The 27,108-nt window shown below is 51.6% G+C and overlaps 4 protein-coding genes across 6 annotated transcripts; 2 read left to right on the forward strand and 2 right to left on the reverse strand.

The window, feature by feature from the left end:
• Positions 1-236: 236 nt before the first annotated feature.
• Positions 237-12,208, reverse strand: Rnf31 (ring finger protein 31). 2 transcript variants are annotated; one of them, XM_052191430.1, is made up of 21 exons: positions 11,547-12,208; positions 11,304-11,450; positions 11,004-11,159; positions 10,732-10,791; positions 10,565-10,634; positions 9,178-9,355; positions 8,355-8,733; positions 7,909-8,187; positions 7,391-7,639; positions 7,116-7,301; positions 6,793-6,999; positions 5,069-5,242; positions 4,884-4,982; positions 4,710-4,799; positions 2,744-2,858; positions 2,506-2,624; positions 2,137-2,250; positions 1,935-1,992; positions 1,183-1,279; positions 474-642; positions 237-362 (listed from the first exon to the last, which is right to left on the reverse strand). In XM_052191430.1, the coding sequence occupies exons 1-21, from the start codon at positions 11,733-11,735 to the stop codon at positions 309-311; spliced, it is 3,189 nt and encodes a 1,062-aa protein (XP_052047390.1). In that variant the 5' UTR covers positions 11,736-12,208; the 3' UTR covers positions 237-308. The 2 variants fall into 2 exon arrangements, with proteins under 2 accessions (XP_052047390.1, XP_052047389.1); XM_052191429.1 differs by having other exon boundaries at positions 7,909-8,190.
• A 388-nt stretch (positions 12,209-12,596) lies between these two features.
• Positions 12,597-16,625, forward strand: Psme2 (proteasome activator subunit 2). Its single transcript, XM_052191436.1, has 11 exons — positions 12,597-12,713; positions 13,025-13,057; positions 13,437-13,499; positions 13,682-13,768; positions 13,871-13,901; positions 13,985-14,082; positions 15,555-15,623; positions 15,773-15,840; positions 15,998-16,052; positions 16,328-16,414; positions 16,503-16,625. Exons 1-11 carry the CDS (start codon positions 12,666-12,668, stop codon positions 16,581-16,583), a joined length of 720 nt encoding a protein of 239 aa, XP_052047396.1. The 5' UTR covers positions 12,597-12,665; the 3' UTR covers positions 16,584-16,625.
• Positions 16,626-18,838: 2,213 nt separating this feature from the next.
• Positions 18,839-23,169, forward strand: Emc9 (ER membrane protein complex subunit 9). Of its 2 annotated transcripts, none has more exons than XM_052191438.1 (5): positions 18,839-19,228; positions 19,388-19,464; positions 22,339-22,408; positions 22,491-22,585; positions 22,727-23,169. In XM_052191438.1, the coding sequence occupies exons 1-5, from the start codon at positions 19,031-19,033 to the stop codon at positions 22,905-22,907; spliced, it is 621 nt and encodes a 206-aa protein (XP_052047398.1). In that variant the 5' UTR covers positions 18,839-19,030; the 3' UTR covers positions 22,908-23,169. The 2 variants fall into 2 exon arrangements, with proteins under 2 accessions (XP_052047398.1, XP_052047399.1); XM_052191439.1 differs by having other exon boundaries at positions 22,491-22,561.
• Positions 22,942-25,895, reverse strand: Psme1 (proteasome activator subunit 1). The gene is made up of 11 exons (XM_052191437.1): positions 25,730-25,895; positions 24,921-24,953; positions 24,718-24,780; positions 24,494-24,604; positions 24,376-24,421; positions 24,155-24,252; positions 23,865-23,933; positions 23,700-23,767; positions 23,522-23,576; positions 23,359-23,445; positions 22,942-23,175 (listed from the first exon to the last, which is right to left on the reverse strand). The coding sequence occupies exons 1-11, from the start codon at positions 25,766-25,768 to the stop codon at positions 23,095-23,097; spliced, it is 750 nt and encodes a 249-aa protein (XP_052047397.1). The 5' UTR covers positions 25,769-25,895; the 3' UTR covers positions 22,942-23,094.
• Positions 25,896-27,108: the final 1,213 nt, after the last annotated feature.

Genomic DNA, 27,108 nt, shown 5'->3' on the forward strand with positions numbered 1-27,108 from the left:
TAGGTGATTCTCACAGAGCAGCCGAGGTAAATGAAGGGAAAAGAGGAAGCTGAGGCCACGTCAGGTGGTTAGACGCGGAGGGTCTCTGCTGTTCATCGGCGGTGTCATTTCTTCCCGACCAGAAGATGGTGGGATGGTAGGCGGCAAGGGGATCTTCCAACAAGATTCTGTCCCTCTCCCCCTCCCTTTCCCTAATGCCCCTAGGTGCTGAGGCCAGGAAGAAGGACCACCAAGAAGCCTAGGCCACAAGATGCCTCTTTATTGGTGCTGGAACTGCTGCTGAGGGCTGGGTCAGGATGTGCCCGCAGCTACTTTCTTTTGCGGGCAATACTCTGTCCCAAGGGTACCTCTTCTCTCAGCTTCTGCAAAGGACAGAGGATAATGATATTGGAAACTTGCAGTAGAGAAATAGACTGTCACAGGTGACTTTTGGGAGGGCAGAGGAAAAGCTGGGTGTGACGACAGCGTGCTACCTGTAGCAGCCGGGCCTGGTAAGCAGGAGGATCCTCTCCTTCCATGGGCTGGGGAGTGAAATGCAGGTAGCGGGTAGTGGCTGTCTCCAGCTCCTCCACTTCATATAGGGTGGCTGGGTCCAGGGAATGGGCATTGATGAGGCTCACGAGATACTCTTTGTAGTGTGCCCTGGGGAGAGGAGGGAGCAGAGAACTTACCCTTCTGTTTAATATTTTACTGCATGCGCCTAACACCTTGTTCTTCTTATTGTGTCATGTTGTAGGCACCCACACGCTCTCGGGTCACGGTGAACATATGCGAGTTGGAGGACAACTTGTGAGTCGGTTTCCATGTGGGTTTTGGGGGACAGAACTCTGGTCCCCACACTTGGCACGAAGCACCTTTACTAACACAGTTGTCTCACTGGACCACACTGGGATTTCATTGTTGTTCTCAGACAGTGTTTCTCTGTGTAAATGGCCTTGGCTCTCCTGGACACACTGGGATTCTTCCGTGAACAAAACTAGTACCTCCTCCGCCTGCTCTGCTTGTAGGCAGTGTCTTCTGCTGCCTGCCACTACCCCTCCACGCGCTCGGCCATGGGGGGGGGGGCTCTCTTCCTCCCTCTTACTCTGTGAAGGACCAAATGGCCCCGGAGAGCCCACCTTGCTGCCTGGGCAGCCTCGCCCTCATCCCAGTGCCACACTCCATGCGCTGGCAGATACTCACTGGCACAGGCCGGCATAGCCAGGTGGGGTTTCCTTGCCACAGGCTTCATCCCTGAACCCACTGGGGACCTCCTTCTGTTCCATCACCCGGCAGCCCCCTAGGAGGAAGGAAGGGAGCGTCCGTGCTGGGAGGGGCTCTGAGCCCGGGACATCCTGCTTGCACTCTGGAGACGGCTTCAGAGGCAGGGTGACTGAGAGATGGGGTGAAGATCTTGCCCTACTTTTCACCAAAGTGGCCTATGGTCCAAACACATGCTGTGTGTGTGTGTGTGTGTGTCTATGTACCTTTGGCTGGCCCATCACATGTTCTTAAAAACTGCCCTCCTGGTTGTTATTTAGTTCCTGCACAGCCAACTTAACCTCTGGAGGTCCCACCTCTACTTAGGTGAGCAGGGTAGTTTAGAACCTTACTCAACATCTTTTGTTACCAGCACAGAACCTAAAAATGTAGCCTAAAGCCTAAAAACGACTGGCAGGAATCATTAATTACTCAGAGCTAATTAACAGATCTGAGCTATTAGGGAACGTGAGCAGACATTTAAGGGCCAAGTGTTTTAATGATACCTTAGGCAACACGGCTTAGCCGTTAGGTGGATATTATCCTCATTTCGTGGGAAGAAACAAGCTCAGAGAGGTTAGTGACCATGCACCAGGGCAGACAAACGACCCCAGACCCAAGCCTCTCCCACACCTTTACCCACCACAGTGGGAGCCCAGTCTACCATCCCCACCTCAGGTCTGTCTGACACTTACCTCCAGGGACTGCCCGTGTCCCAGCTGGAGGCTCTGTGTTAAACGTGACATTATTGTCCTAGGGAGAAGTAGAGACAGGGGCATCGTTTGTCTCCATCAAGCCACTGTCCCATACCCCAGCATCCAGTGGTTTCCACCCTTGCCCATCCTGTCTCCTGTCTCCTAGCAATCTGCCCACCTAGCCAGGCTGGCCACCTCTGACCTGCAACAGTTTCTGGAGCCGGGCAGCAGTCCAATCCCGTAGGTAGAAGAGGCAGTCTCGAGGGTGGTGGCCATGCAGGGACTTTTTCACCTTGCAGTTAGGGTCTGGACATTTCTGGTAAAAACCCAGACAGGAGAAGGAAATTGAGAACTGTTGGGGTCCTGGACTCTCAAGTACCCCCATGCAAGGGAGCACGGGCGTGAGAGGAGAGCGAGGCAGAACAAGTCTGGAGCAAGCAAAGGGGGGAAGGGGGGGAGGACAGAGAGACGTTTTCTATTCTATTGACCTCTCTCTCCTTCCCTGGGCCCACCCCTCAAGCCCCATGGCAGCCTCCCACACCTCTCTCCTTCCCTCACTCTCGGAACTCACGTTCTTGGCGTAAAAGGCGTTGTAGCAGCCGCTGCAGAACTGGTGACGACACTGCGTGCAGTGGAAGTGCATGCAGCCTCCCCGGGCCAGCGCGTACGAGAACTTGCACTTGGGACAGTCTGTGAAGGGCAAGTAGCTCAGGGTGAGGGCAGCACCACGACGCCCAGGCCCTCCAGGGGGAAGCTGCGGCCTATCAGACCATCAGACCATGAGCAGAGGCGAGGCAGGGTGGCCCTACCGATGCCGTTTTCCTGAAGATACATGGCCAAGCCCTGAGCCTGGTACTCCGGGTCATTGGTGCGTTTCCAGTTCTGGAAATCCTCACAGCTCCGTCCTCGGTGCTGCTCCTCCCACTGCCGGGAGGGAAGGAGGGAGGCTGTGAGGGAAGCTCTGCCCCATGTCCTAGTCTGCCCAGCTGGTCCAACTACTCACACCCCGTGGTCCCTGCTGCCCACTATTCACTGAGATCCCAAACTGAGGTCACTCTTCTTCAAGTCCCCAGACTACTGCAGCCAGCCAGCCACAAAGCTTGGTGGTTCCCTTCCAAGCCTAACCTCTCTGTGCCCAGTGCTACACCTCACTCCAGGTAGCTGTCGGTCAATCCTCCTTCCTGCTCACTCTGCCCCACTCTCCACTTTCAAAGTAGGCATCAGGGCACGCTAACCCTGAGGTCGGGGGTGGGGGACCTGGGGGAAGGGGGTGGGGTGGGGTGGGACCACAGGTATCACTTGGTTATGTTCTGTGACACAGAGCCAAGGTTTCTGAGATCAGGCCAATCTTTTTAAAGACAAACAACTGGTGTCACTCTTTTTGTGCTTAGTCTCAAAACAAAAGACACACACACACACACACACACACACACACACACACACACACACACCTGTGTCACTTGGCCTCAGGGGCTGCTGCCCTCTGGTGGCAGCTGGCTCCAACCAACTACATGCCTCTTGCTCTCAGGGATCTAACCGCTGTCAGCTCAGCTTCGAGTCATTTCTTGACAGAACTTTTGCTTGTGTGTGATGATGTCCTCCTCCTTCTCTGAGCCTCATTCCTCACCTAGCTTTGTGCTCTCTGTGTGAGGTGCACCTGTGTGTGGTGCGTGCCGAGGCCAGGGTACCCGGCCTTGGACCACCTCTCTGTGGGACAGTGTATCTATCTCACAGGCCTGGAACAAACAGGGCCTGGTGACTGGCCAGCAGCTCCAGGGATCCACCTGTCAGCACAACCCCTCAGTGCTGGAATTACGACTGTATTCCACCACAGATGGCTTTATAGTTCTTTCATTTTTTTTTTTTAATTGGGGGGAGGTGGGGCTTAAGACAGGGTTTCTCTGTGTAGCCCTGGCTGTCCTGGAACTCAGAGACCTGCCTGCCTCTGCCTCCCAAGTTCTGGGACTAAAGAAAGGCACTTACCATCACTACCCAGATTAAATTTTTGTTTTAAAAATTAATTAATTTTAGCAATTAATTAATTAATTTTAGGCAGTGGTGGTGCATGCTTTTAATCCCATCACTTGGGAGGCAGAGGCAGGCAGATTTCTGAGTTCGAGACCAGCCTGGTCTACAGAGTGAGTTCCAGGACAGCCAGGGTTACACAGAGAAACCCTGTCTCGAAACAAAACAAAACAAAACAAAACAAAACAAAATGAATAATCAGACAACAAATAGAAGTCAGTTCTCTCCTTTTACTACGTGGGTCCTGAGAAAAGAACTCAGGTATCAGGTCTGGTGACTGAACTTGAACCCAGACCCACTGAGCCAGCTCACTGGCTCTAACCCAGCTCTCAAAACCCCTTTTACTTAACGTGTATGGGTGTTTTGCCTTGCATGCCTGTTCCAAATGTGTGCTTATGCCCAAGAAGACCAGAAGAAGTTGCGAGATCCCCTGGAACTGGAGTCACACCCAGGTGTGGGATGCCACGTGGATGCTGGGAACTGAACCCAGGTCTGCCTGAAGAGCAGATTATTAATTCCTGAACCTCTCTCCAGCCCTGACCCAGTTGGTGTGCATGACCAGGTTCTGGGGACTGTACTCAGGTCCTCATAACTGCATCTAGCACTTTACTGACTGCATTATCTCTCTAGGTCCCCAGTCAGCCTTGACGCTGAGAGAGCATGACTGTCATCTGCCAATACACTCCCTGTGCCTAATACAGTACCTGGCAACAGCTTAGTCAACACTCCTGAAAGGGTGATGTGGCTTACCTGGCGCTTGCAGCGCACACAGAAGGTCTGGTGACACTGGGGACACGTCGCCTCCAGCTGTTCACGTTCATATATGAAGCCAAAGGAACACTGTGAGTACAAGAGCATGGAGTTAGTCCAGCTCTGACCCGGTAACAGCCCCGCCCTCCACAGCTGACTGCTCGCCAGGCTTACCTGAGCACACCACAAGAACTTGGGGTCTCGCATGAGCACAGCCTCAGTTAGCTTCTTGTGAAACAGGGCATATGCATCTGGGTCGAGGCTCTCTCTGAGCTGGGGACAAGATGCAGAGGCAGTGGGTGGATAGAAACGGGTTCAAAGCCTAGTCCACTTAAAGCACAGCGCTACGGCCCTGGTACCTGGATGTCCAGCGTGGAGAAATAGCTGAGCAGCTGCGCGTCATCAGTGAGGTCAGGGCGGCCACAGGCAGGGCACACCATGTCTGTGATGTGCTTCTCCTTCAGGGCGATGGTGAAGTGTTGGCGGAAGCAGTCGGGGCAAATGGTGCACTCACAGGAGATCAGGGCCTGCATCTACGGTGGGAGGGGGAGAAGAGGGAAAGGGGACTCTGTTGTCAGCCCTGGGAAGGGTCAGTCATCTACATGATACACACTAATAACACACTAATACACACTAATAACACTGAAAAACCAAGGTCTAATTAAGTGGGGAGGAGAGCAAACTCAAGCATCTAGAGGTCCCAGGCAGGAAAGACATGTCTAAAGACGCTGGGCGGAGGGCAGCTGGCAATGGTGAGATCTAAAGAAACAGCACGTCTCCAAAGGCAATTACATGTATTCAAAAGCTAAAGGCAATTACATATATGTACTACATATGTGTATACACACATATATATAATACACACACACACACACACACAAAAAATCAATCAATCAAAACCAAAACCTCAAACAGCATGGAGTCAGACTGAGAAGGATTGTATTTACCTGAAGAACTGTCACCTTTGTTCTAGATTAAGTGGAGCCCAGAATATAATAAAGACCTGTTTCTATTGCCTAGATATTGTGACATCCAAGACTGCTAGGCTGGGTATAAAGTGAACACGAGGCATTTAACCCCCAGTGCTCTGTCACAGGGTGGCACATGCCTGTAATCCTAGCTCTGGGAACATGCAGGCAGGAGGATCAGCTCATCTAAGACCACCGCTTACCAAACAGCTGTGATTCCAGTTCCAAGAGATTTGAAATCTTTTGACCCCCATGGACACCCACACACATATGACATGAACAAAAGCACAAACGTACAATAAAAAAGAATCTTAAAAAAATCTCTACTTTCTGTTGGTGTGATTGTTGTGGTTACATTTCCAAATAACATTAACCTTTTAGAGATATATATACTTAAATACTTATAGATAAAACCATGTGGTACGTGAGATTCACTTCAAAATCACCCTATGCATACAGACAACAGGCATCGAGAGAAGAGGGTTTGTGAACAGAGAGGAGAAGCAAACTTAGCTATGACTTTTTAAATCTACTGTATGTCTGCTACAGTTTAGATCATTTTTCAACTTTTTTTTTTTTATAGACTGAATCTTATTCTGTAGCTCTGGGTAATCTAGAACCCTATGTACAACAGAATGGTCTCAAACTCAGAGGTCTGCTGGCCTCTCTGCCTCCTGAGAGCTAGGCTTAAAGCTGTGTAGCATACAGCTGGCAATAGTGGGGTGCCTGGGAGGGGGCCTAGGTTTTTTGTCACTAGGACATGCTCTGAGAGGGCTGCAACTCCCCTATCTCCCTTTCTTCCTGGCCATGAGCTTAGTGCTTTTGCTGACACATATCCTACCTGATGCGCCAGCAAAGGCCCAAACAACGAAACCAACAGATGAGAAACTAAAACCTCAAAAACGGCACGCCAAGAATCAACCCTTCCTCTTCATAAGCTGGTTAATGCAATGGCTGAAGGTCTCGGCATTTTTTAAACGAGGCGCTCTGTCCCTCATGAGAAGGCATCAGTGGTGTGTGGACAACAGCAGCAGACAAGGCCTCCCAGGCTGAGGCAGCTGCTCAGCACCAGCAGGCACTCTGTGGCCAGGCGCACTAGGGAGGAAGAGGCTTACCCGGTTGCGGGGAAGGGCCCACCCGCACACGGCACATTCCTGGGCGAGCAGTCGGCGCAGGAAGGCCCTGTCCTGGCTGTGCCGCACAGCCTCCACCACATCCAACAGCTCATAGTTCCTGGGTGTCTCCTGCAGCAGAGCCAGCGCCAACTCGGCTCGACCCCAGCTGGGGAGTGCGTAGACCGCCAGAAGGCGCCTCACCAGGTTCTGCAATGTGATTCAGGAGGTGACACAGTGGCCGTCAGACCCTCAGATCTTCTCCCCGCCCAGATTTTCTCTTGTTCCTTTAAGTGGAATACCAGGGTCTCGCCTACTCCCAGTACCTGTCTATCCAGCCCATCCCAGCAGGGAGTGGGTTCAGGGTCTCTGTCCCACAGGCGCTGATGGAAGGGCTCCAGGCGCTGTCTCTGTAACTCAGTCAGGGCCCGGGCCACGTCACCCCCATGTTGGAATAATGCCTGCAGCGACCCTTCTTTAGGCCCAAAGCCCAGGGACTGGAGCTCCTGCACCTGCATTTCAAAGGAGGGAGAAAATATAATAAAGCAAGCACGACAGACTCTGGTGCTCACAAGCTGTACCACCCCGGGTCTAATGGTACCTTCCTCCTCCTGGCCCTCACACACTCTTCCACAGCTTCTTCGAGGTTGCCATGATGATCGAGCCAGGCTTTACGGGCTTCCTGACAGGAAAAGGAACCAAGCCCTGGATCCTGTTGTCCGGCTAGCTCGGCCACCATCTCCAGAACGTAGGACAGCTCTGAACGCAGCCACTGGAGGGGCACCTCAGTGCCCGAGTACTGGAGAGCTGAGAAGATCTCTTCTGGACTGGCACCTACAGCTTCCCCTTCCTAAGGAACAGTCGCATCCGGACAACAGCAGAGGCACATCAGGAAGGGAACTCTACTGGCCCTCAGCCTGACCAACAGTGGTACAGCGAGGAGATACTGATCCCGTGACCTGTGCAGAGCACGCTAATTGTCCTTTGGTAAGCTTGCAAAATGGGGCAGCTGCCACTAACATTCTGACAGAGAATGTTAATTAACAATCCACTGCATCTCCCTCCCCTCCCCCCGCCCCAGCTCAGCCCTGTCTCGTCCCAGGCCCACCCGGTCATCACCTGGATCATGCTCACGAGCTGGAGACTTTCCTTCCGCATCTTATCTTGGCGTTGTTTCCCTGGGTCTCCAAAGGAAGTGGGCAGGGAAGAACTGAGGTGTCGTGAGGACCCCGGCTTTGGGGGTCCCTTCTCCAGAGAGCTGGGATAGGGCTGAAGGGCAGGGATGGGGCTGCGGGTTCGGTTGCACACAGCACACACCCAGTCAGGGCCTGAGTTGCAGAAGGTACAATGGTCACAGTACCACACCTGAGACTGGGCAGTGGAGAGTAAAGTATCCTCCTGCTGGAAAGACAGAAAGAATTATCCTATTGACCATGTTACAAAGGTTCAGGCCAGAGATCCAGAGAAATACTGGGGAAACCAAAGGAAGACAGAAGGTGAATTTAGAGAATAATTTGAGGGTAACAGGTGCAAATGGAGAGCTAAGAAGGCCAGGGACGGGTTACCTTAAGGGACTCTTGGCAAATGCCAGCATCGTGGGAGTCCACCACCAAGCTGGGCGGCTGGGCCAGCCGAGGCCGCTCACATATGGCGCACAGCACAGCTGCAGCCTCGTTCTCAAAGGTACAGCTCTGGCAGGCCCACTGGTCCCGTGCAGGCTCGGGTTCTAGGCCCCCAGTTCCTTGGGACCCCTCTATTCCTGGCACCAGGCAGCCTTTGGGCTGACTGCAGGCAACACAGAACACTGCCCAAGGCTCATTTAGTGTGCCACAGGTAGGACAGTGCCAGGGCAAACAGGCATTTACAGGGTCGGGGGAAGAAAGAGAGCTCTCTCCCAGGGCCAGGGAGGAGGAGGGGGGCCGTGGTTGGAATGAGGCAGGTAAACTGTAATAGAAAAGCAGACAGAACCAGCTGAGGTAGAAGTTAGTACCCGCGTCCCCTCACCCCTGCCTCTCCCATTGCCTAACTTATGACATATAGCTCTGGCCTCTGTGATTGCTGTTCTGTCTGGAACGCTCCCATCCCTGTATATGATTCAATATTTAAATGTGGATTATAGACTTCTTCCAGGAAGCAATCTCTTAATATCATGCTAGATGCTTAAAATACTGATCCTTCAGACAAGACTGTATCCATCTACTTCCTATCTGTGTATCATAACAATCTGTCTTGTCATGACTGCTACTTGCTTAGCGTTTATGTCTGTAACTTCCCAGAAGGCTGTTCTCTACCCAACACCCTTTAATAGAGAGCCTCGCACATAACAGATATTCAAGTCATCTTCAGCTTTCTTAATTTCACTCTTCCCAAGAAGAGAAAGCCTCTCACCTAGAGCTTAGGTTGGCGGTGTGCTGGGCCCCAGGTAAGGCTTGGCGAAGGTGATGCGCACGGGACGGGTGCCCGTGGAACAGAAGGTCACAAGCTGGGCACGAGACTTGGTTACAGGCTGGACAGTGCAGTGTGCCTGGGGCAGATCCACAGAGGAAGCAGGGACCAGGAGTGGAGCCTGGGGAAATGAAATCCAAAGGGTAAGCCTTGACAAGCATATAGACTCCAGCCAAGATATGGAGTCATTGTGCACCTATCAACAGATGAATGAAGAATAGCATGTGAACTTGTAATAATCACGCTGGAACACTAGCTACAAAGAGAACAACATCTTGTCACGTAAAGGGAAATGGATGAAACTGGACTTTGGAAATACCATACTGAGCAAAACAAGTCAGACCCAGAAAGATAAGCATCGCCTTTTCTCCCGCCTCACCACAATGTAGCTCTGGCTGGCTTGCAACTGACGTAGACCAGGCTAGCCTCAAACTCACACATCCATCTGCTCCCGCCTCCCCAGTACTAAGATTAAAGGTGTGAGCTACCTACCATGTCTGGCCCCTCTCTCTATTTACTTTTTATTTTGTGTAGCCCATGTGTTGTAGAATTCAAATGAGGGCCAGATCCCTTAGAACCGGACTTAAGAATGGCTGTGAACTACCAAGTGGATGCTGGGAATAGAACTTATGTCCTGTACAAGAGGAAGAGGTGCTCTTCCCCACTGAGCCATCTCTCCAACCCCCAGAGTGGCATCCTTAAAGAGACCAGGCTACTCGGCTAGAGAGATGGCTGAGCAGTTAAGATCAAGTACTGCACTTGCAGTTCGAGTCCCGGGTTGGGCAGCTCACCACGGTCTGTAACTCTTAGTCCCAGGGGATCAGTTGCCTCTGGCCTCCATGGTACCTGCGCCTCCACGCACATATCCACCCACCCACCCACCTCCTACAACTAAAAATTAATATTAAAGGAGAAAACACCAGGCCACACTTAATTCTGTTATGGGTTAGAGCAAGTCACAAAGCTATTCTTTACAACATCTGGACCCATGGTGTGTGTGTGTGGGGGGGGGGGGCTTTCATCTCTTGAAATAAAATACAAACACAAGGACTGTAGAGATGGCTCAGTGGTTAGGAACACTGGCTGCTTGCTCCACCAGAGGTCCTGAGTTCAATTCCCAGCACCCGCATGGTGGCTCACAACTATCAGTAATGGGATCTGATGCCACCTTCTGTCTGATGCTCTCTTCAGTCACACGGGCACATGTGCAAATAGAATGTTTATATACATAAATAAATCTCTAAAAAAACACAAGAAGACTAAAGAAAATCCTAAGTCTGCATCAACTCAGTCTAACATTTACCCCCATAACGGAGCATACATACAATACCTGGGGCAGGGGGGAGGGGGCCAGGGACGATCTCTCTTAAAAGCGGGTGAAACTCTGAAAGCTGCAGCATCTGAGAAAGAAGGCAGAGAATGAACAAGTGCCGGAGGGCGCAGGGTCCCAGAAACTCAGTTCCCCGTGTTTAACAACACCCATTCTGCCTTCCTTACATCATCTTCAGCGCTGTCCCTTAGCAGCTGCTCCAGTGCATTCTGTCTTGGATGAGTATTCTGCAAAGGAGATGAAAAGAATTCCCACCTTGACCAAAGTTCTCCTTGAAAGCCCTGATCCCCTAACATTCCGGAGGGAGAAAGTGCAGCAGACGCTTCCAGACTGCTGTAGCAACAGAATTCCCCCAGCATGGGGGGGTTTCAAAGGCCTTGAATGAGGTGGGGCTCCTAGCCTAGTACTTAAAGACCTCGGAAGGAGAAGGCCATCTCACCTGCAACAGCAAGCTGAGCTCCGTGCGAAGCAGTAGGACTTCTAGGGTGACTACGGCAACCTGGAATTCATCTGGCTCCTCCTGCCCTTCGGGGAAACTCAATCCATCTGGGCGCTCCTCAGTATAGCCATACAACCGTAGCACATCCCGGCCACCCTGACACACATTCAGGACCAGGTCACCATCTAACAGGCCTCCTAGGCCATAGAGCTGCTCCCCCACTCAGCACACCCTCAAGCCCTTCTGGTCAACCCCAAGCATAGGTCTATCCCCTTCCCCGATAAGGCCCAAGAGTGTCACCTGCACAGCATCCACTGTGCTGCGAAAGACGGGGTTATTAAACTTCACTGAGCGCCAATACCGGGGCCGCTGCGGGCTGAGGAGGTTGCGACCATATTTTTCCAGGATATTCAGGGCCGTGGACAGAGTGTTGAGGTAGTTTCGAGGCTGGGAGCATTCAGAAAAGCAGACTTGTGAGCCTAGCCCACCTGGCCTCTGAGCCTAGGTCCCCTTCCATGGCACACCGGGCGGGCTCGGTCTCACCTCCCCATGAGCGTTGCAGCGGACCAAGCGTCCGGCGTCCAGCTGCAGGTAGCGGGCGGCTGGCGGCAGGGAGGTGGCCAGAAGCGGCATGAGCTGCTCCAGGGAAAAAACCTGCGCAGAATCCCACCTCAGGGCGCTCGCCAGCTGCTCGCGAGCCGCCAGGAAGGCTCGCTCCTCGTCTCCCGGCATCCTGGGACTGGGGACAGGCTCAGCTTCGCTGCCCTCCAGGGGCGGGCGCAGGTGCGCGCGGCGCCACGGCAGCCCGGGTCACTTAAGCCACCGCCCCGCTCAGCCCCAGCCACGGCCAGGGTTACCGGGAACAGGAAGTCCTGGCAGAGAGGGCGGGACTGTGGACCACTTTAGAGGAAAAGGCGGGTTCAGAGTGACGGAAAAGCTGTGATCGGGAAGGGTGGCCAGGTCGCTGCCAATGAGGAAACCGCGGCCCCGGCTCCTCCCTTAATGCGATGGAACCTTTTTCCTCCGAATCAGGCTTCTTCCTCGCCTTCCTTTTAAACTATCCCTCCCCTTCCGGAGGGGAATTAACCATGTAAGGGGTTAATTTTGCCCAAAGCTTTCCTATCTTTATTTCCACAATGCTGGTTCCGTTCCCAGTCTCCGGGCTGGGAAGCCCCACCCCCTCGGGGACCGGTTCAGGCGGGCTCCTCCCTCCTCCAGTCTGTCCCGAAGGCCGTCCCGCTGCCCCTGCTCCCTTCCATCCTGCCAGGCTTTCCTTCTTCTTACTTTTCCTCCTCTCTCGGATCCTATTCTGTCCCCTCCTCGAAGTCTAACCTCAGGGAACCCCACCTCTGGGTACCCCTTTCCTAGACGGTCCTAGCTATAAGCTCCGCCCTTCTCGAGAGGCAGCCTCTGTTAGAGTCTCCGCTGTCCCACGCTTTTCTAGCCCCTCCCTTGGACAACCCTGGTGATCAAGCCAACACCGCCCTTCCTAGTGACATCTAGCTGGGAATGGCTGAAGGGGTACTACTCACTGTTGGTGGCCTGCCAGGAGGAGGGGAAAAAGGGAGGGGGCGTGGCTGAGGGGGGTGGGTCTGGGCCTGGAGAGTGAAAGCGAAAGCTGGGGCTGCTAGCCCGGACTCGAGAGCAGGCGACTGGGGAAGCATGGCCAAGCCTTGTGGGGTTCGCTTGAGTGGAGAAGCCCGTAAACAGGTAAACGGGAACCGAAGCCAGGAAAGGGTGAGGAGGCCTAACGGAGATAAAGCTCGGTGCTCCTGGGCACCAAGGCCTTGCGAGCGAACTCCTCCGGCCTCTCTTTCTTAGAGCTTTCTTTCACTTCTGCTCAGGGATTGCCAGCGCCTTGTCCTCTGGCCAATCTGTGCACTGAGCAGGGAGCTCCAGGGGAGAGCTAGCTTTGTGGAACAGGCTTGAGCTACAGTGGGAAGGCACCCAGGTCGGGAGTGGGCCCTTATTCTTTACACCCTAAACCCCTAACCAACATCTGGCTACTTTTTTCTGTGCAGGTGGATGTCTTCAGACAAAATCTTTTCCAAGAGGTAAGTCTCTAAATTCAAGCGATTTAACCCAGAGTCTTAGCGCAGTACCCTAGGGCCACAATCTCCCAGTAACCCACCAGTTGACCCTAATTTTAGTGAACTGCAATGATTTGTTTCTACTTGTCATCTAATCGCTGGTAGAACTCTTTAACTGCTTTTGCCAGTCCCCCACCCTCCTTGGCTGGCAAGGTAAAGATGGCGCCCAAAGGGAAAACCCCACAGCCCTACTTCTGCCCTCCATAAGATTGGGCAAGTCCCTTTATTTCCAGGGCTAGGGTTTCCTCATATACGAGTCCCGGACTCAGAGATTTCCAAGGGCCAACTTTTCATGCATCTAAGCAGACATCTTGCATGATTCTTCTTGTAATGTAACTTGCAGGCCGATGACTTCCTCTGTACTTTCTTGCCACGGAAAATCATATCCCTGAGTCAGCTCTTGCAAGTGAGTAGTATAGACCCCTCTGCTCCATCTCCTGGCCTCCCTCCCCACCCATCTGACGTGGGTATCAGTGCTGGGAACTTAATGAGGCCGGTATAAAGCTTGAGCCTGGGCTGGGAGGGAGAGAGGTGGGCTGTGGCTGGTGAAGGGTGAGGCTGGTCAGTGTCTGAGAGTAAATTCTACAGGAGGATTCCCTCAATGTGGCCGACCTCTCCTCCCTCCGGGCCCCTCTGGACATCCCTATCCCAGATCCCCCACCCAAGGATGATGAGGTAAGGCCTTCAGTGTGCAGAGCCTGAACTGTGAGGCAGTGGTAGCTACACCACTGCCGCCTCCGTGAATGTTCTGAAGTTGCTTTCTCCATGTTGCCTTAGATGGAAACAGACAAGCAGGAGAAGAAAGAAGGTAATGGAGACCTGGGTGACGAGGAGGGGGACCAGAGCAGGGGTGTGGGTAACACAAAGGTCCCGCTCCCCTCTTTTCCTTAGTCCCCAAATGTGGCTTCCTCCCTGGGAATGAGAAGCTTCTGGCCCTGCTTGCTCTGGTTAAGCCAGAAGTCTGGACTCTCAAAGAGAAGTGCATCCTGGTGAGCCTGGGGCCTGGAAGAAGGGGAGGGAGGGAAAGCCGTGGTCAAGCCAGAGACGCAGGTCGTTAACCCAGAGACCTAATCGTTAATAAGAACACCGGCTTCTGTGTCTTGGATTTATGTATATGCTTTTTAATTGTGTGTGTGTGTGTTTGTTTGTGTGCACCTGGGCATATACAGGTATCTTTTCCATTGCCTGTATGTGCAAAGGTCAGAGGTGAACATCAGGATTTTGCAGGGGGCGGGGGAGGCAGCACTGTCTTGTTGAACCTGTAGCTTGCTGTTTTGGGCTCTACTGGATGTCCAGGGAACATCCTAGACTCTGCCCCCGAGCACTGGGGTTACACTGTGCCCTGCTTTTACAGATATGCTAGGAATTGGAATTCACGTCCTTGTGTGTGCCTGTAAGCACAACAAGCATTTTACCCGCCGTCAGCGAGCTCTGGGTTTAGATCGCTGTGGTTCTTGTCATTTTGTTTGACCTCTGTGTGGTAGCATATTGATAGGTCTAAAACGAGAGGCTGAGTTATAGCCATCTCTGTTACATCAGAACCTATCGTATTAGGAACACAGTGCAGGAGATGTAATACAGTGAATTGATCTATAAGCATGAGCCCTAGAAGGAAACTAGATTCAATTCCTGATTTTCTTCCATTTATTTAGCTTTCTTAGAAATTCTGTGACTTGGCTGTTTCCTATGTTAAATGAATACAGTGAGACTTTGAAAGGCGGCCGGTGATGAGATGAGAGCAGTAGTTTAAGCATGAACCCTAGCACATGGTAAGTGTCAGACAGAGCTGTTATTAAGACTAGCATAGTAGGGAGGCATAGGCAGAAAGGGCGCAGTGAAGTCAAGGCCAGTCTAGTCTATATATTGAGGTCCAAGACAGCCAGGACTACAAAGAGAGAGACGTATCAACAAACAAAGAAACCAACAGGAGAGTCCTCCACCTTGCTTTGGGAGGGAGAGATGCCTCAGAGGTTAAGAGCACTGGCTGATTTTCTAGAGGACTCACTTTTGATTCCCAGAACTCACATAATGGCTCATAACCATCTGTGACCCCAGTTCACAGGAAATCCAATACTCTTTTTCCGACCCACATGGGCACTAGGCAATACACATGGTACATAGAAATACAGCCGGGGCTGGAGAGATGGCTCAGTGGGTAAGAGCACCGACTGTTCTTCCAAAAGGTCATGAGTTCAAATCCTAGCACCCACGTGGTGGCTCGCAACCATCTGAAAAGAGAAAAGACATCTGATGCTTTCTTCTGGTGTCTGAAGACAGTTACAGTGTACTCACATATAATAAAAAAAAAGAAAAAGAAAAAATAAATACATACAACCAAAATACTGTAAAAGGGTATTATTTAAAAAACGTATATAAATGTTTAAAAAAATAAGAAATTTTAAGAAAAGCGGCATATTAGGAGTCCAGTGGGTTTGTTGAGTGAGTGCTCCTTTGAACATAGGTAATCACGTGGATCCAGCACCTGATCCCCAAAATCGAGGATGGAAATGATTTTGGGGTGGCCATTCAGGTAAGAATTGGTGACTGAAGATAGAGTGGGCAGAGACTCGAGAGGGAGGGATGGGAACAAGGCAGTAACCAGGAGGTGGGAAGAAGGAGAAACCAACCAAACGTAAAGGGGGAGATGAAGTATTGTCCTTGCTTCTCATGTCACTGCAGGAGAAGGTGCTGGAGAGAGTGAATGCTGTCAAGACCAAAGTAGAAGCTTTCCAGACAACCATTTCCAAGTAAGAGCAGGGCACGAACCCAGGGACCCTGCAGGGAGACTCCCGTAGGATTCTCCCAGCTAGGCAGTTCTTTCAGAATGATGGGAGATGAGGTGGGTGGGGGTGTGGGGTGTGGCTGTCCGTCTCCATTCACATACACATTCCTTACTTTTCTCAGGTACTTCTCAGAACGTGGGGATGCTGTAGCCAAGGCCTCCAAGGACACCCATGTAGTGAGTGCACAGTCCACCAGCCCTCTAGTTGAGGCTGGCAGGGTGAAATTGAGGTGGGGAGGAAGAGGGCCTGGTCCTGCTCTTTGACTTGTTCAATGTGGGAAATACTATTCCAAAAAGCAAAGCCAATATCCCCGACCCTTGACTTAATTCTGTGGGTGCTGGTGCTGAGATGGGGTTAATCTTCCAGTTAACTAATCTCTTCTACATGTGAGAAAGCAAAATTAAAGTCCCAACTCCTGTACTGCTGACTCAGTTTATCTCCTACTTCCCAGATGGATTACCGGGCCTTGGTGCACGAGCGAGATGAAGCGGCCTACGGGGCGCTCAGGGCCATGGTGCTGGACCTGAGGGCCTTCTATGTGAGTGTGGAGGACGCTCCTGAGGGAAGTGCATGCAGGGGCTGTGGGAGGCCAAGAACCTAATTTTATTCTTCTGGCCTTCCCCCAGGCTGAGCTTTATCACATCATCAGCAGCAACCTAGAGAAAATTGTCAACCCAAAGGGCGAAGAAAAGCCATCTATGTACTGAGCTAAGGACTAGAAGGAAAATAAATGATTTATACTTTATGTATATTACCTGTGTTGTTTATTGAGAGAACATTTATTTATTGAGAGCCTCCGGTGTCTCTATATCAAAGGAAGGTGAATATGGTAATGAAGTGGGAGAAGGTTGGCTGGGGAGGGGGAGGGGGGATGGTTCCAAAGTTAAGAGCACCAGCTGTTCTTCCAGAGGACCCAGGCTCGATCCCCAGCACCCACAAGATGACTAATAATTGTCTGCAACTCCAGTTCCAGGGGATCTTGGCACCCACTTCTGACCTTTGTAAGGTCAGAAGTCAAAGAGCAGGACCAGGCCCTCTTCCTCGCCATCTCAATTCCCCCCCACCAGATGTCCACACATGTTGCACAGGCATATATACAAACAAAACACCCATCACATAAAAACAGAAAAAATTAAAAATTCAAGAGGGTAAGGGTTCCAGGACGCAGGACGTCGAGGATGAGCCGGAGGCCCTTCGTGTTTTTCACAGATCCTTCTAAAGAACGGGGTAGAACAGGCAATACACACCTGTAATCTCAGCACTTGGAGGCAGAAGTGAGTGGTTTCTCTGAGTTCAGGGTTCAGGGCTACCTTGGTTTACATAGCAAGATGGGAGCTAGCCAGGGCTCTCCCCTCACCCCCCCCCCCCCAGGGTTTCTCTGTGTAGCCCTGGCTGGCCTGGAACTCACTCTGTAGACCAGGCTGGCCTCGAACCCAGAAATCTGCCTGCCTCTGCCTCCCAAGTGCTGGGAAAAGGCGTGCGCCACCACTGCCGGACCCAGGGCTCTTAAAAAACAAAAATGAGCAGGGTAGAAGTTTGTGTGCCTTGTCAACTATGCAGGTAACCCACATTTTATAATATGACAAGGGGATTTTAATCTGATCTCATGAGGGCTTTATGGTAGAGGTTTTGGGGCAAAACCCTTGGAGGAGGAGGCTGTGGTATGGGAGTGAAGACGGAACAGCTGAGCTGAGAGCAAGCTTGAGGGGGAAATGTGGTTACCCCGAGATTTCTCAGCGCTGGCAGAGAGGAAAGGTCTTTAAAAGGCATCAGCCTGGAACATACCACCATCTACTGGCCCACTCCCCACTTGGTTTCTGTCTTTACATCTGTTGGGATTTCTGTTTTGTTTTTAGTCTGTGTGTTTGTATCTGTGAGCCAGTGCCACACGTACGATGGGGCCTAGAAAGGCCTGAATAAGGCTCTGGATCCCCTAAAGCTGAGTTCACCGGTGGTTGTGAGTCACCATAGGCTGCTGCTAACAGACTGCATCTTGCCTGCTGAGTCATCTCTCCAGCCGTTTTTTTTGGCAAGGTCTTTCATAGCCTAGGCTGGCCTTAAACTATGTAGCTGAGGCTAACTTTGAACTCTCAAACCTCCTGCCTCCACCTCAGTAGTGGGATTCACTTCTGAGAAGGTGGTGGAGACGATGGTCCTCTGCTGTGTGGCCTGTTATAGACTCCAAGGGGCTTTAAAGTAAGGCTCTAGTCCTGTTTTAAAATATAGCATAACAGTATTTTGCATCCTTATCAGTTTGACGTTTGAAATTCAGTGCTCATATTTAATCCCTAAAGGGACTTGAACTTTGCATTAAAGGTGCTGCACCACAATAAGGAAGCCAGAGGTCAGAGCTTGCAGTCTGGAAGATTAGGCTCCTTATCTATGCTGCAGATCCATCCACTCGTTCTATAGCTGGGGCAAGGTAACAGCTTTGTCGCCAAGTTTCCCTGGAACACCCAGCTAGGAGTCAGTACTTGACTGCGCAGTCTTTGCCCGAAGCCGGTAGCGGCAGGCAGAGCAGGTAACAGGCACCTACTTGCAATAACCCGTACAAGTCAGAACTGGGTGTGGTGGCAACAGGGTCTGTAAATTTAGGGCTGTCAGCTTCAGAGATGGAGGCCGAAGCCTCCGTGAGTTTGAGACCTGCCTGGGCTGAGACTGTGTGTCTTCCTCCACTCAAACAAAACAAAGCAAAAACCAAAGCATAAACTAGGTAATGTAGCTAATAAATCTATGGGCAGTTTTCTTTCCTTTGCCCTAATGCGTTCTTTCCAATTTCCTTCAAGCCAAGGCAAAGAAAGACTATTTTTAAGTTTTTGGATTGGGCAAAATAATAATATCACACCCTACCAGAGCACCGCGGAGGCGGGACTCTTGGTTACGGAATGACCCGGAGCTGGCCTGCGGGCCAGTGCGCCTGCCCGGGAGTGGTTAGAGAGGGGCGTGGTTAGAGGGGGCGGAGCTCGGTGCCTCGGGTTGCAGTTAGACGGGAGTCTACACTGCTAGGGGCAGGCTGCAGAGAGAGGTCACCAGGGGTCAGGGGCATCTTATACCCAAGTGAGAAGGGAGGCACAGGGCGAGGCCAAGCTCGCCTCTGGTGGTCAGGGAGCCGCACTAGTCGGGGGGTTCGGCGTGCCGGCAGGCCCCGCTCGCTATGGGGGAGGTGGAGATCTCCGCCCGAGCCTATGGGAAGATGTGTCTGCACGCCTCTCGGTACCCACATGCTGCGGTCAATGGGTTGTTGCTGGCTCCCGCGACGCGGTCCGGAGAATGCCTCTGCCTCACCGACTGTGTGCCTCTCTTCCACAGCCATCTGGCTTTGTCCGTCATGCTGGAGGTCGCTCTCAACCAGGTTGCGGCATCGAGAACCCCGCCCCTCGTCCCTCCCTCTTCACCCCGTCAACTCCTTTAGGACCCTTTGCCTAAATGCATGCGCAGCCGGTTGGCCGTGGTGTGCACTGGTAGAGCCAGAGGCATGATTTAGTTACTGATGGTCCCTTTCTCACGACAGGTGGATGTGTGGGGCGCGCAGGCCGGTCTGGTGGTAGCTGGGTACTACCATGCCAATGCGGTTTTGGATGATCAGAGGTGAGTTGGGTAGCTAGGGGCGGGTAGAGAAATGATTGTGGCAATTGATGGTGAGCTGCAAATGGACCAACCCCGTTCCTTTTACCTTTATTTTTTAGTGAAGTGTTTAGCAGCAGGGCGCTACACTCAGTGTTATACTGAGTACGGGAGTGAAGAGATAGCAGAGATGAATATGACAGAATCCTGCCCTGAAGGAGCTGCAGTGGGGGAGGGACAGACAGGCAGAGGTGCATTTCAGGTGCTGCAAGAACTAAGGAGGTGCGATCAGTAACTTAAAAGCAACTTTAAAAAGTATATATGATATGCATATTCTCTACAGACCAAACGCATTTGATATGGGTTAAGTTCGATCTATCATAATTTGTTGTTGTTGTTTTTGAGACAGGTTTTCTCTGTGTAGCCCTGGCTGTCCTGGAACTGACTCTGTAGACCAGGCTGGCCTCGAACTCAGAAATCCACCTGCCTCTGCCTCCCAAGTGCTGGGATTAAAGGCGTGCGCCACCACTGCCCGGCCTATCTATCATAATTTGCTTCCCTCTGTACGCAATACATTTGATGTCTTTCCTTCTCAGGATCTACCTCGTCCTAACAGTTGTATGGTATGAATATGGACAAACCGTAATTTACTTACTGCCGCAAGCATCGAAGTTATCTCCAGTTCTTAATTTCAGAGGTTTTATTACAGTAAACCTTTTAAAAACATATATTACTTGGTTCTTGAGACAGGGTTTTTCTGTGTCGCTCTGGCTGTCCCAGACTCGATCTAGAGACCAGACTGGACTTGAACTCATAGATCATCTGCCTTTACCTCCCAAGTACTGGAACTAAAGTTGTGCACCACCATGCCCAGCTAAAAATATATTTTTTAATATCAGGAAGAAGGGGCTGGATGGCTCAGTGGTTAAGAGCTCTACGGCTCTTCCGAAGGTCCTGAGTTCAAATCCCAGCAACCACATGGTGGCTCACAACCATCTGTAAAGAGATCTGATGCCCTCTTCTGGTGTGTCTGAAGACAGCTACAGTGTACTTACATATAATAATAAATAAATCTGCCGGGCAGTGATGGTGCACACAGAGAAACCCTGTCTCAAAAAAAAAAAAAAAAAAAAAAAAAAAAAAAAACCAAACCAATAAATAAATAAATCTTTTAAAAAATAGCAAGAAGAAGAAACAAATGCATTTAATACTAGAACAAGGGACAAAGAGATCTGGTGAGGCACTGGCAAGGCACTGGTAATTTCCCCAAGTCTGTCTTCTGGGACCTGAAGAGAAAGTAAAGTTTAAATAAAGGTACAAGGATATTCATATCTAAGCAGCCAGGAGCAAGGTGTGGTCTTGTCCAGCACTGACCCCTTTGGGCTTCAGATCTGTACTGTAAGGTCATCTGTGACAAGCTGTGTGAAACCTCTTGAAGCTGTGTGTACGCAATGAAACGGATGGTGGGAGGGCCTCTGAAGGCCCACCATTATACGTGGGCGCCAAGCTATGTCACGTGGGTGTGTTTTGACCACAGTGGCCAGATGACATGGGGAGGGTGGGAGTTCCCCTCTGGGGCTCTTCATCTTATTTAAAAACTCAGTGACAGGGGCTGGAGAGATGGCTCATCAGTTAAAAGCACTGGTTGCTCTTCAAGAGGGCCCAGGATTGATTCCCAGAGCCTACATGGCAGCTCACAACTGTCTGTAACTTCTGCCCCAGGTATCCAGCACCTTCATTCAGACATACATGCAGTCAAAACACCAGTGCACATAAAATAAAAATAAATTATATTAAAATATTTTTTAGAAAGCCCTTGAGGATGGTTTTATTAGAGTTGACAAGAAAGACAAGAGTCAGAGCGAGCAAGCTGTGCTTTCCAGAAGAGGAAAGACGGGAAACCAAACCCTTTAAACGAACAGCGGACAGCTCCTCCCAGACAAGCAGCTTAGACAAAGAGCAAGGAAACACAAAGTATCAGAAAAAGCACACTTAGGTTCTGGCCTGCATCTGAAAGGTAACAGAAAAAAAATTTTTGGCTGTTCTGACTCAGGCTTCAGAAAGTTGGGCAGATGCAGCCAAATCTCATGGTAGCTCCCAGGGATGGCCTAAATGATTTCAGGTCAGAATTTAAAGTAATTCAAACTAATTGGTTCCACTGTGGCATTTTCATACATACTATATATATATATATTTTTTTTTTTTTTTTTTTTTTTTTTTGGTTTTTGAAGACAGAGTTTCTCTGTGTATCCTTGGCTGTGCTGGAACTCACTCTGTAGACCAGGCTGGCCTCGAACTCAGAGCTATGCCTGCCTCTGCCTCCTGAATTGCAGGATTAAAGGCGTGCGCTACTACGGCCCAGCTCTATACTTTACTCTTGTCTCTCCCCTAGTACTCCATACTTTTCACTTTTGCTGGTCCCTAAATTCCTACTCAGTAAATTTATAGTTTTTTTTTTTAATTTTTTTAAACTTTATTATTTTTGTGTTTTGCCTGTATTGGGTATTTGTACACCATGTTCATGCAGTGCCCCTGGAGGCCAGAAGAGGGCGTTGAATGCCCCCTGACCTGGTTAGCCATTGCCATGTGGGTGCTAATTCTAACCCAGGTCTTCTGGAAGAGTAGTTGGTACTCTTAGCCACTGAGCCATTGCTCCAGCCCTGTTCCTTTTTATTTGGATGATGAAGGCATATTACCTTCCCCAATGCCTACTTTAGATTTCATCTCTCAGCAGCAGTACGAGACCTGTTTCCCACAGCCCTGAAGCATCAAGCTGTGGAGAATCAACCATCACGCATGCCCGGCACGGTCACGCCCAGGCCGGCTGCCTGGGTCACCCGGGAGACCTAGGTGTGCCCTCTGCCAGCTGCTCACTCCTCTGATCTTCCCTCTACACAGCCCGGGGCCTCTGGCCTTGAAAATCGCTGGGCGAATTGCCGAGTTCTTCCCCAGTGCGGTGCTTATTATGGTGAGACGGAGGCTTTAGAGTGGGGAGGTGGGGCAGGGAGCTGGAGGGGGTCCTGAAGACCCTCATCCCTTTGTTCACCCAGCTGGATAATAAGAAACTGGTGACTCGGCCTCGTGTACCTCCAGTCATTGTCCTGGAGAACCAGGGTCTCCGGTGGGTGCCTAAGGACAAGAACTTGTGAGTGTCCCCTAGCTCTGTCTCTTGGAAGGCCAACGCTTGAGGCTTCCTTTGTCCCTGTCCTGCCCTATGGCTTCTCCAGACGCGATCCTTAAGTCGGCGTCTGGCCCCACTGTTTGACGTCCGTGTTTTAAATTTCAGAGTGATGTGGAGAGACTGGGAGGAGTCCCGGCAGATGGTGGGCGCGCTGTTGGAGGGCCGAGCCCACCGGCATCTCGTGGACTTTGACTGCCACCTTGACGACATTCGTCAGGACTGGACCAACCAGCAGCTCAACGCTCAGATCACTCAATGGAGTGGTTCCACAGATGGGAATGCCTAAGCCAGAAGGGTCCAAATACAATAAAGACCTGGGCTGGTGGGCAACTATGTATTTATTGTGTTTGGGAGGCAGAATGAGGGAGAAACCCCAGCAGGAAGAAGACTGGGGACAGTCTAGAGTTCGTCTAGAGTTCCTGGTGAAGAGCAGGGAGGTTTCTGCTACACCCATCACGGAAGGAGCGAGGGGCTCAATAGATCATTCCCTTTGTTTCTCCACGGGGCTTCTTGAGCTTCTCAAAGTTCTTCAGGATGATGTCGTACAACACAGCCTATAGGACCACAGAGCAGTGGAGGTCAGCCACAGGCCCCAGCAGTTCTGGATCCCAGTTCTAGCTTTGGAAAGGTTGCCCTGTCATCCTCCACCCCAAGTCAGCTTGGTCAGAAACTGGATGGCCTGGGAAAAGTGCTTCTGTCCACCCTGTCCTGTCCTCCTCTCCCCTCCTCCTCCTCACATAAGCATTACGGATTTCCATGACCATCAGACGGATCTCCTGGTACTCTGCCTCGTCCAGCTCCTGCACCAGCTGCCGATAATCACCCTGCAGAAACTTGAGAGTTAGTCCTGACTTGAAAATCTGTTCTTCCCTGGCGCAGCCTGACCTGGGCCTCACCTACCACGTGGGGCTGCTTGGCTGCTTTGGCCACGGCGTCACCCCTCTCGGAGAAGTACCTGTGGGATGTGGAAGCAGTATGTAGAGGGTGGGAAGAGAAGACAGGCGCCCAGGCCTGTCTCCCAAAGCAGATGATGCTGGGGGGGTCCGGGGGTGAGGGGGGCGATGGTGAGGCCACTCACTTTGAGATCTGCGTGTGGAAGCCTTCCAGCTTGGTATGAAGGCTGGTCATCAGCTCAAACACCTTTTCCTGAGGAAGAAAGTGGAGAGCGGGAGGAAGCACGGGCTGGCTGCATGGGAGGGCTGTGGCATGAGGGGGCTGTGGAGTGAGGGGGCAGTGCTCTTACCTGGACAGCCACACCGAAATTATTCCCATCCTCAATCCGAGGGATCTGTAGCTGCAACCAGGTAGTGACCTTGGAGCAAAGGAATGCGACGTGGTTTATCGCCACATCCCCCCCTCCATATACATACCCCAGTTCCCAGGTTCCTAGTCTTCCCTTGTCTGCCCACAAGTGGACAGAGGGATGCCAGGTCCACGTTGAGCCGCAGCCTGGGCCACCTACTTTGCCATGAAATAATTGGCAGGGACCAAGAAGACAATGCCTGAAGCACGGACGAAGGCGGAAGAGCTCACCAGATTGAGCTGCTCAGTGACGTCCTTGATCTCAGGTTTCAGGCGTTGCAGAAGAACCACAATCTTCTCATTGCAGTTCACTGGGCCACAGGGAGGACCTGGGGAGGGAGCGCAGTGGGTCAGTAAACGAGCGACTGTGCGAGGTGTGGGAAGGGGAAAGTGGGTCGTAGCTTGGAAGCCCTGGGACCCCAGTGTCTTCCCAGCACACCGGTTTCAAGTACCTTTGTCGTCTTCGTCCCCCTTCTTCTTTTCGTCCTTCTCCTCCTTCTGCAGGGAGGAAGACAGGGCTGAGGCCTGCGCTCTCTATGGACGGCCCACCTCCCAGGGCTCCCAGCTTGCCTGCTGTTGCTTCTTCCGCTCCTCCTTCTCTTTCTCCTTGACTGGATCAGGTATTGGGATGTCCAACGGAGCCTTCAGATTGCTCAGGTTGGCTTCATTGAGAGCTGGCTCCTAGTGGGAGGGCTGGAGATGAGGGTGTTCCGCTCATCTCCCCCCACCCCCAAACCCAGGCTCCTCTTGGGTCCTTGTGGGGGGTGGGGTAGGGTAGGGTGGGGGGTGAGTACCTTTAAGAAAGCATCCAACTCTGAGATCTTCTTGGGAAAATAGCTCCCAAGCAGGTTCTCTGTCTGTAAGGCAGTGGAGGAGGACAGGGTTAGGAGCAAGCACCCTTCCTTTCCAAGGCAGTGAAGTAGAGGCTCACACTGCCCGTCCAGGGAGGCCATGTAGGAGCCGGGTGGGGTGGGGTTCCCGATGAGGTCGGTCTTACCTTGCTACACAGGTCTTCCCGGAACACATCCACCTGTAGGGTACAGACAGGGAACCCTTCAGAAACCTAGCTTCAAGGCCAGTTCTTTTGAGGAGAGGTCCCTTTAGGAATAGGGGTTGACCTGAGGAGTGGAGCCCTCTAAGGCCACACCTGAAGAAAGCCAGATGGGTCCCTATAAAGGGGGTAGCCTGGGGTAGTTTTCAACACACCTGAAGCTGGGAAGAGATCAGTGGATCCCCAAGGGGGCTGAATTTAGGGATGAGAACATTCCTGGGGTTACCAGGGTTGTGCAAGAAGCGATAAGAAAGCCCTCTGGCCAGGCGTGGTCCCACAGGCCTTTAATCTCAGCACTGCAGAGGTACAGACAGGTGGAACTCTGCGAGTTCAAGGCCAGCCTGATCTACATATCCAGTTTCAGGAAAGCCAGAGCTACATAATAGAGAGATCCTATCTCAAATACAGCAAACCCCTCAGACAGTGGGCAGATAGAGAGAGCGCAGGTGTGTGCCCTTTCGCAGGGAAAGTCTGAGGAGGCACGGGCAAGTCCCTCTCCAGGTCTCTGTGTGCAGCCCTGGCCCCAGGCCAGCAGACTTCACGCGAGCTTTAGGCTTCATTTCACCTCACTGGACCACAGCCGCCTCCCCGCCTCCCAGGGAGTCTGGTGCTTCTGGCAGTAGACTAGGGAGCAGGACCCCCGACTCAGGGGCGGGGTGGGGGAGCCCAGGGACCGAGCTTCCCCCCCAGCTCTGGTTCGCTCTGAGCCACGCCTCTCTACAGCCTCTTCTCCCCACTCGAACCCCAACGCTTACCTTGGCTTGGGCTTCGGGATGGACCCTCAGTGTGGCCATGGCCAGAGCCGGGTGGGGGTGAGCGGCGCACGAGGAGCCTGGGGTGGGCAGCGGGAAGGGAAAGCGAAAGCAGAGCTCGAAACCTGCACCGCCTTCCTGGGTTTGGGGAGTGGAGGGACGGAGGAGGCGGGGACAGCCTACTGAGAGGCGGGGGCTCCTCCAGCAGCCGGCGGAGCGTTTCCGCCCGGAGCTCGCTCGGGTCTCTCCGCCCGGCAGCCTGGCCAGCACCCCTGCCCCTTCCCACCCTCGCCTCCCCATTTCCCAGCACCCCCTGCTTCTGCTAGGGCCAAGGCGATAAGCCTTACATGGGGCTTTACTGATCTGGAGTATGATCTGGTCTCTCTTCGTCTTCCCGGCGTGGTCCCTGCCTTCACCAACATACTCCCGCCCACCAGACTGTGCCGAGACGCTGGCACCATCTTTATGCAAGAGTCAATCAGCTCTGCACAAAGCCATTGGGCACCTTCTAGTCCCCTATAAACCACTCCCCCACAGCAGGGATTGATTCAGGCCTCTATGATGACATCTATAAAGACTTTCCTTTCACAATCACCCGTCCTCTTCAAGTCCATTGCTTTCCACACTCACTCATTACACAAGCAAATACTTGGAGGTAGTGGCTATTCTGCTTCAGGCCTTCTGCCCTCTGGAAACCTGCAACACTCTTCCCCTCAGTGTCCTCACTCAGTTCTCAGCTTGGATGTCAATTTTTCTGAGAGAATGTTCCGCCATTATTCTTCAGAAAGTGCCTTCCCCACCCAGTTTACTACCTGTTTCAGTACCCCACAGCACCTGTGACTCTGACACTGGCCATTTTGCTGCTGCTGCTGCTGCTGTTGTCTGTTTTGTTTTTGAGACAGAATAATACAATGGTTTAAACAGGAGCGAGAAAAACTTTCTGCAAGGACTTAGTGATAGTCCTTAGTTTTGGGAAGTGTTAATAATGCATGCTGTAATATAGTAATTAGATATATATGTAAAAAAATATATAATAGTAATATAACAATATAGTAATAAACCTGAAAGGAAAGCAGCTCATGAAATTAATTAGTGCAGATGAGTTTCAATAAAACTTAACTTATGCCCAGCACTTGGGAGGCAGAGGCGGGCGGATTTCTGAGTTCGAGGCCAGCCTGGTCTACAGAGTGAGTTCCAGGACAGCCAGGGCTACACAGAGAAACCCTGTCTCAAAAAAACCCAAAAAAACCAAAAACAACAACAACAACAAAAAACCTTAACTTATGGACTTGAGATTTTGAGTTTCATGTAATTTTCTTTTCTTTTCTTTTTTTTTTTTTTTTTGTTTTTGTTTTTTGGATTTGTTTTTTTCGACAGGCGTG

The sequence above is a fragment of the Apodemus sylvaticus genome, chromosome 8, assembly GCF_947179515.1.
Source record: "Apodemus sylvaticus chromosome 8, mApoSyl1.1, whole genome shotgun sequence".
NCBI classification, from domain to species: Eukaryota; Metazoa; Chordata; class Mammalia; order Rodentia; family Muridae; genus Apodemus; species Apodemus sylvaticus.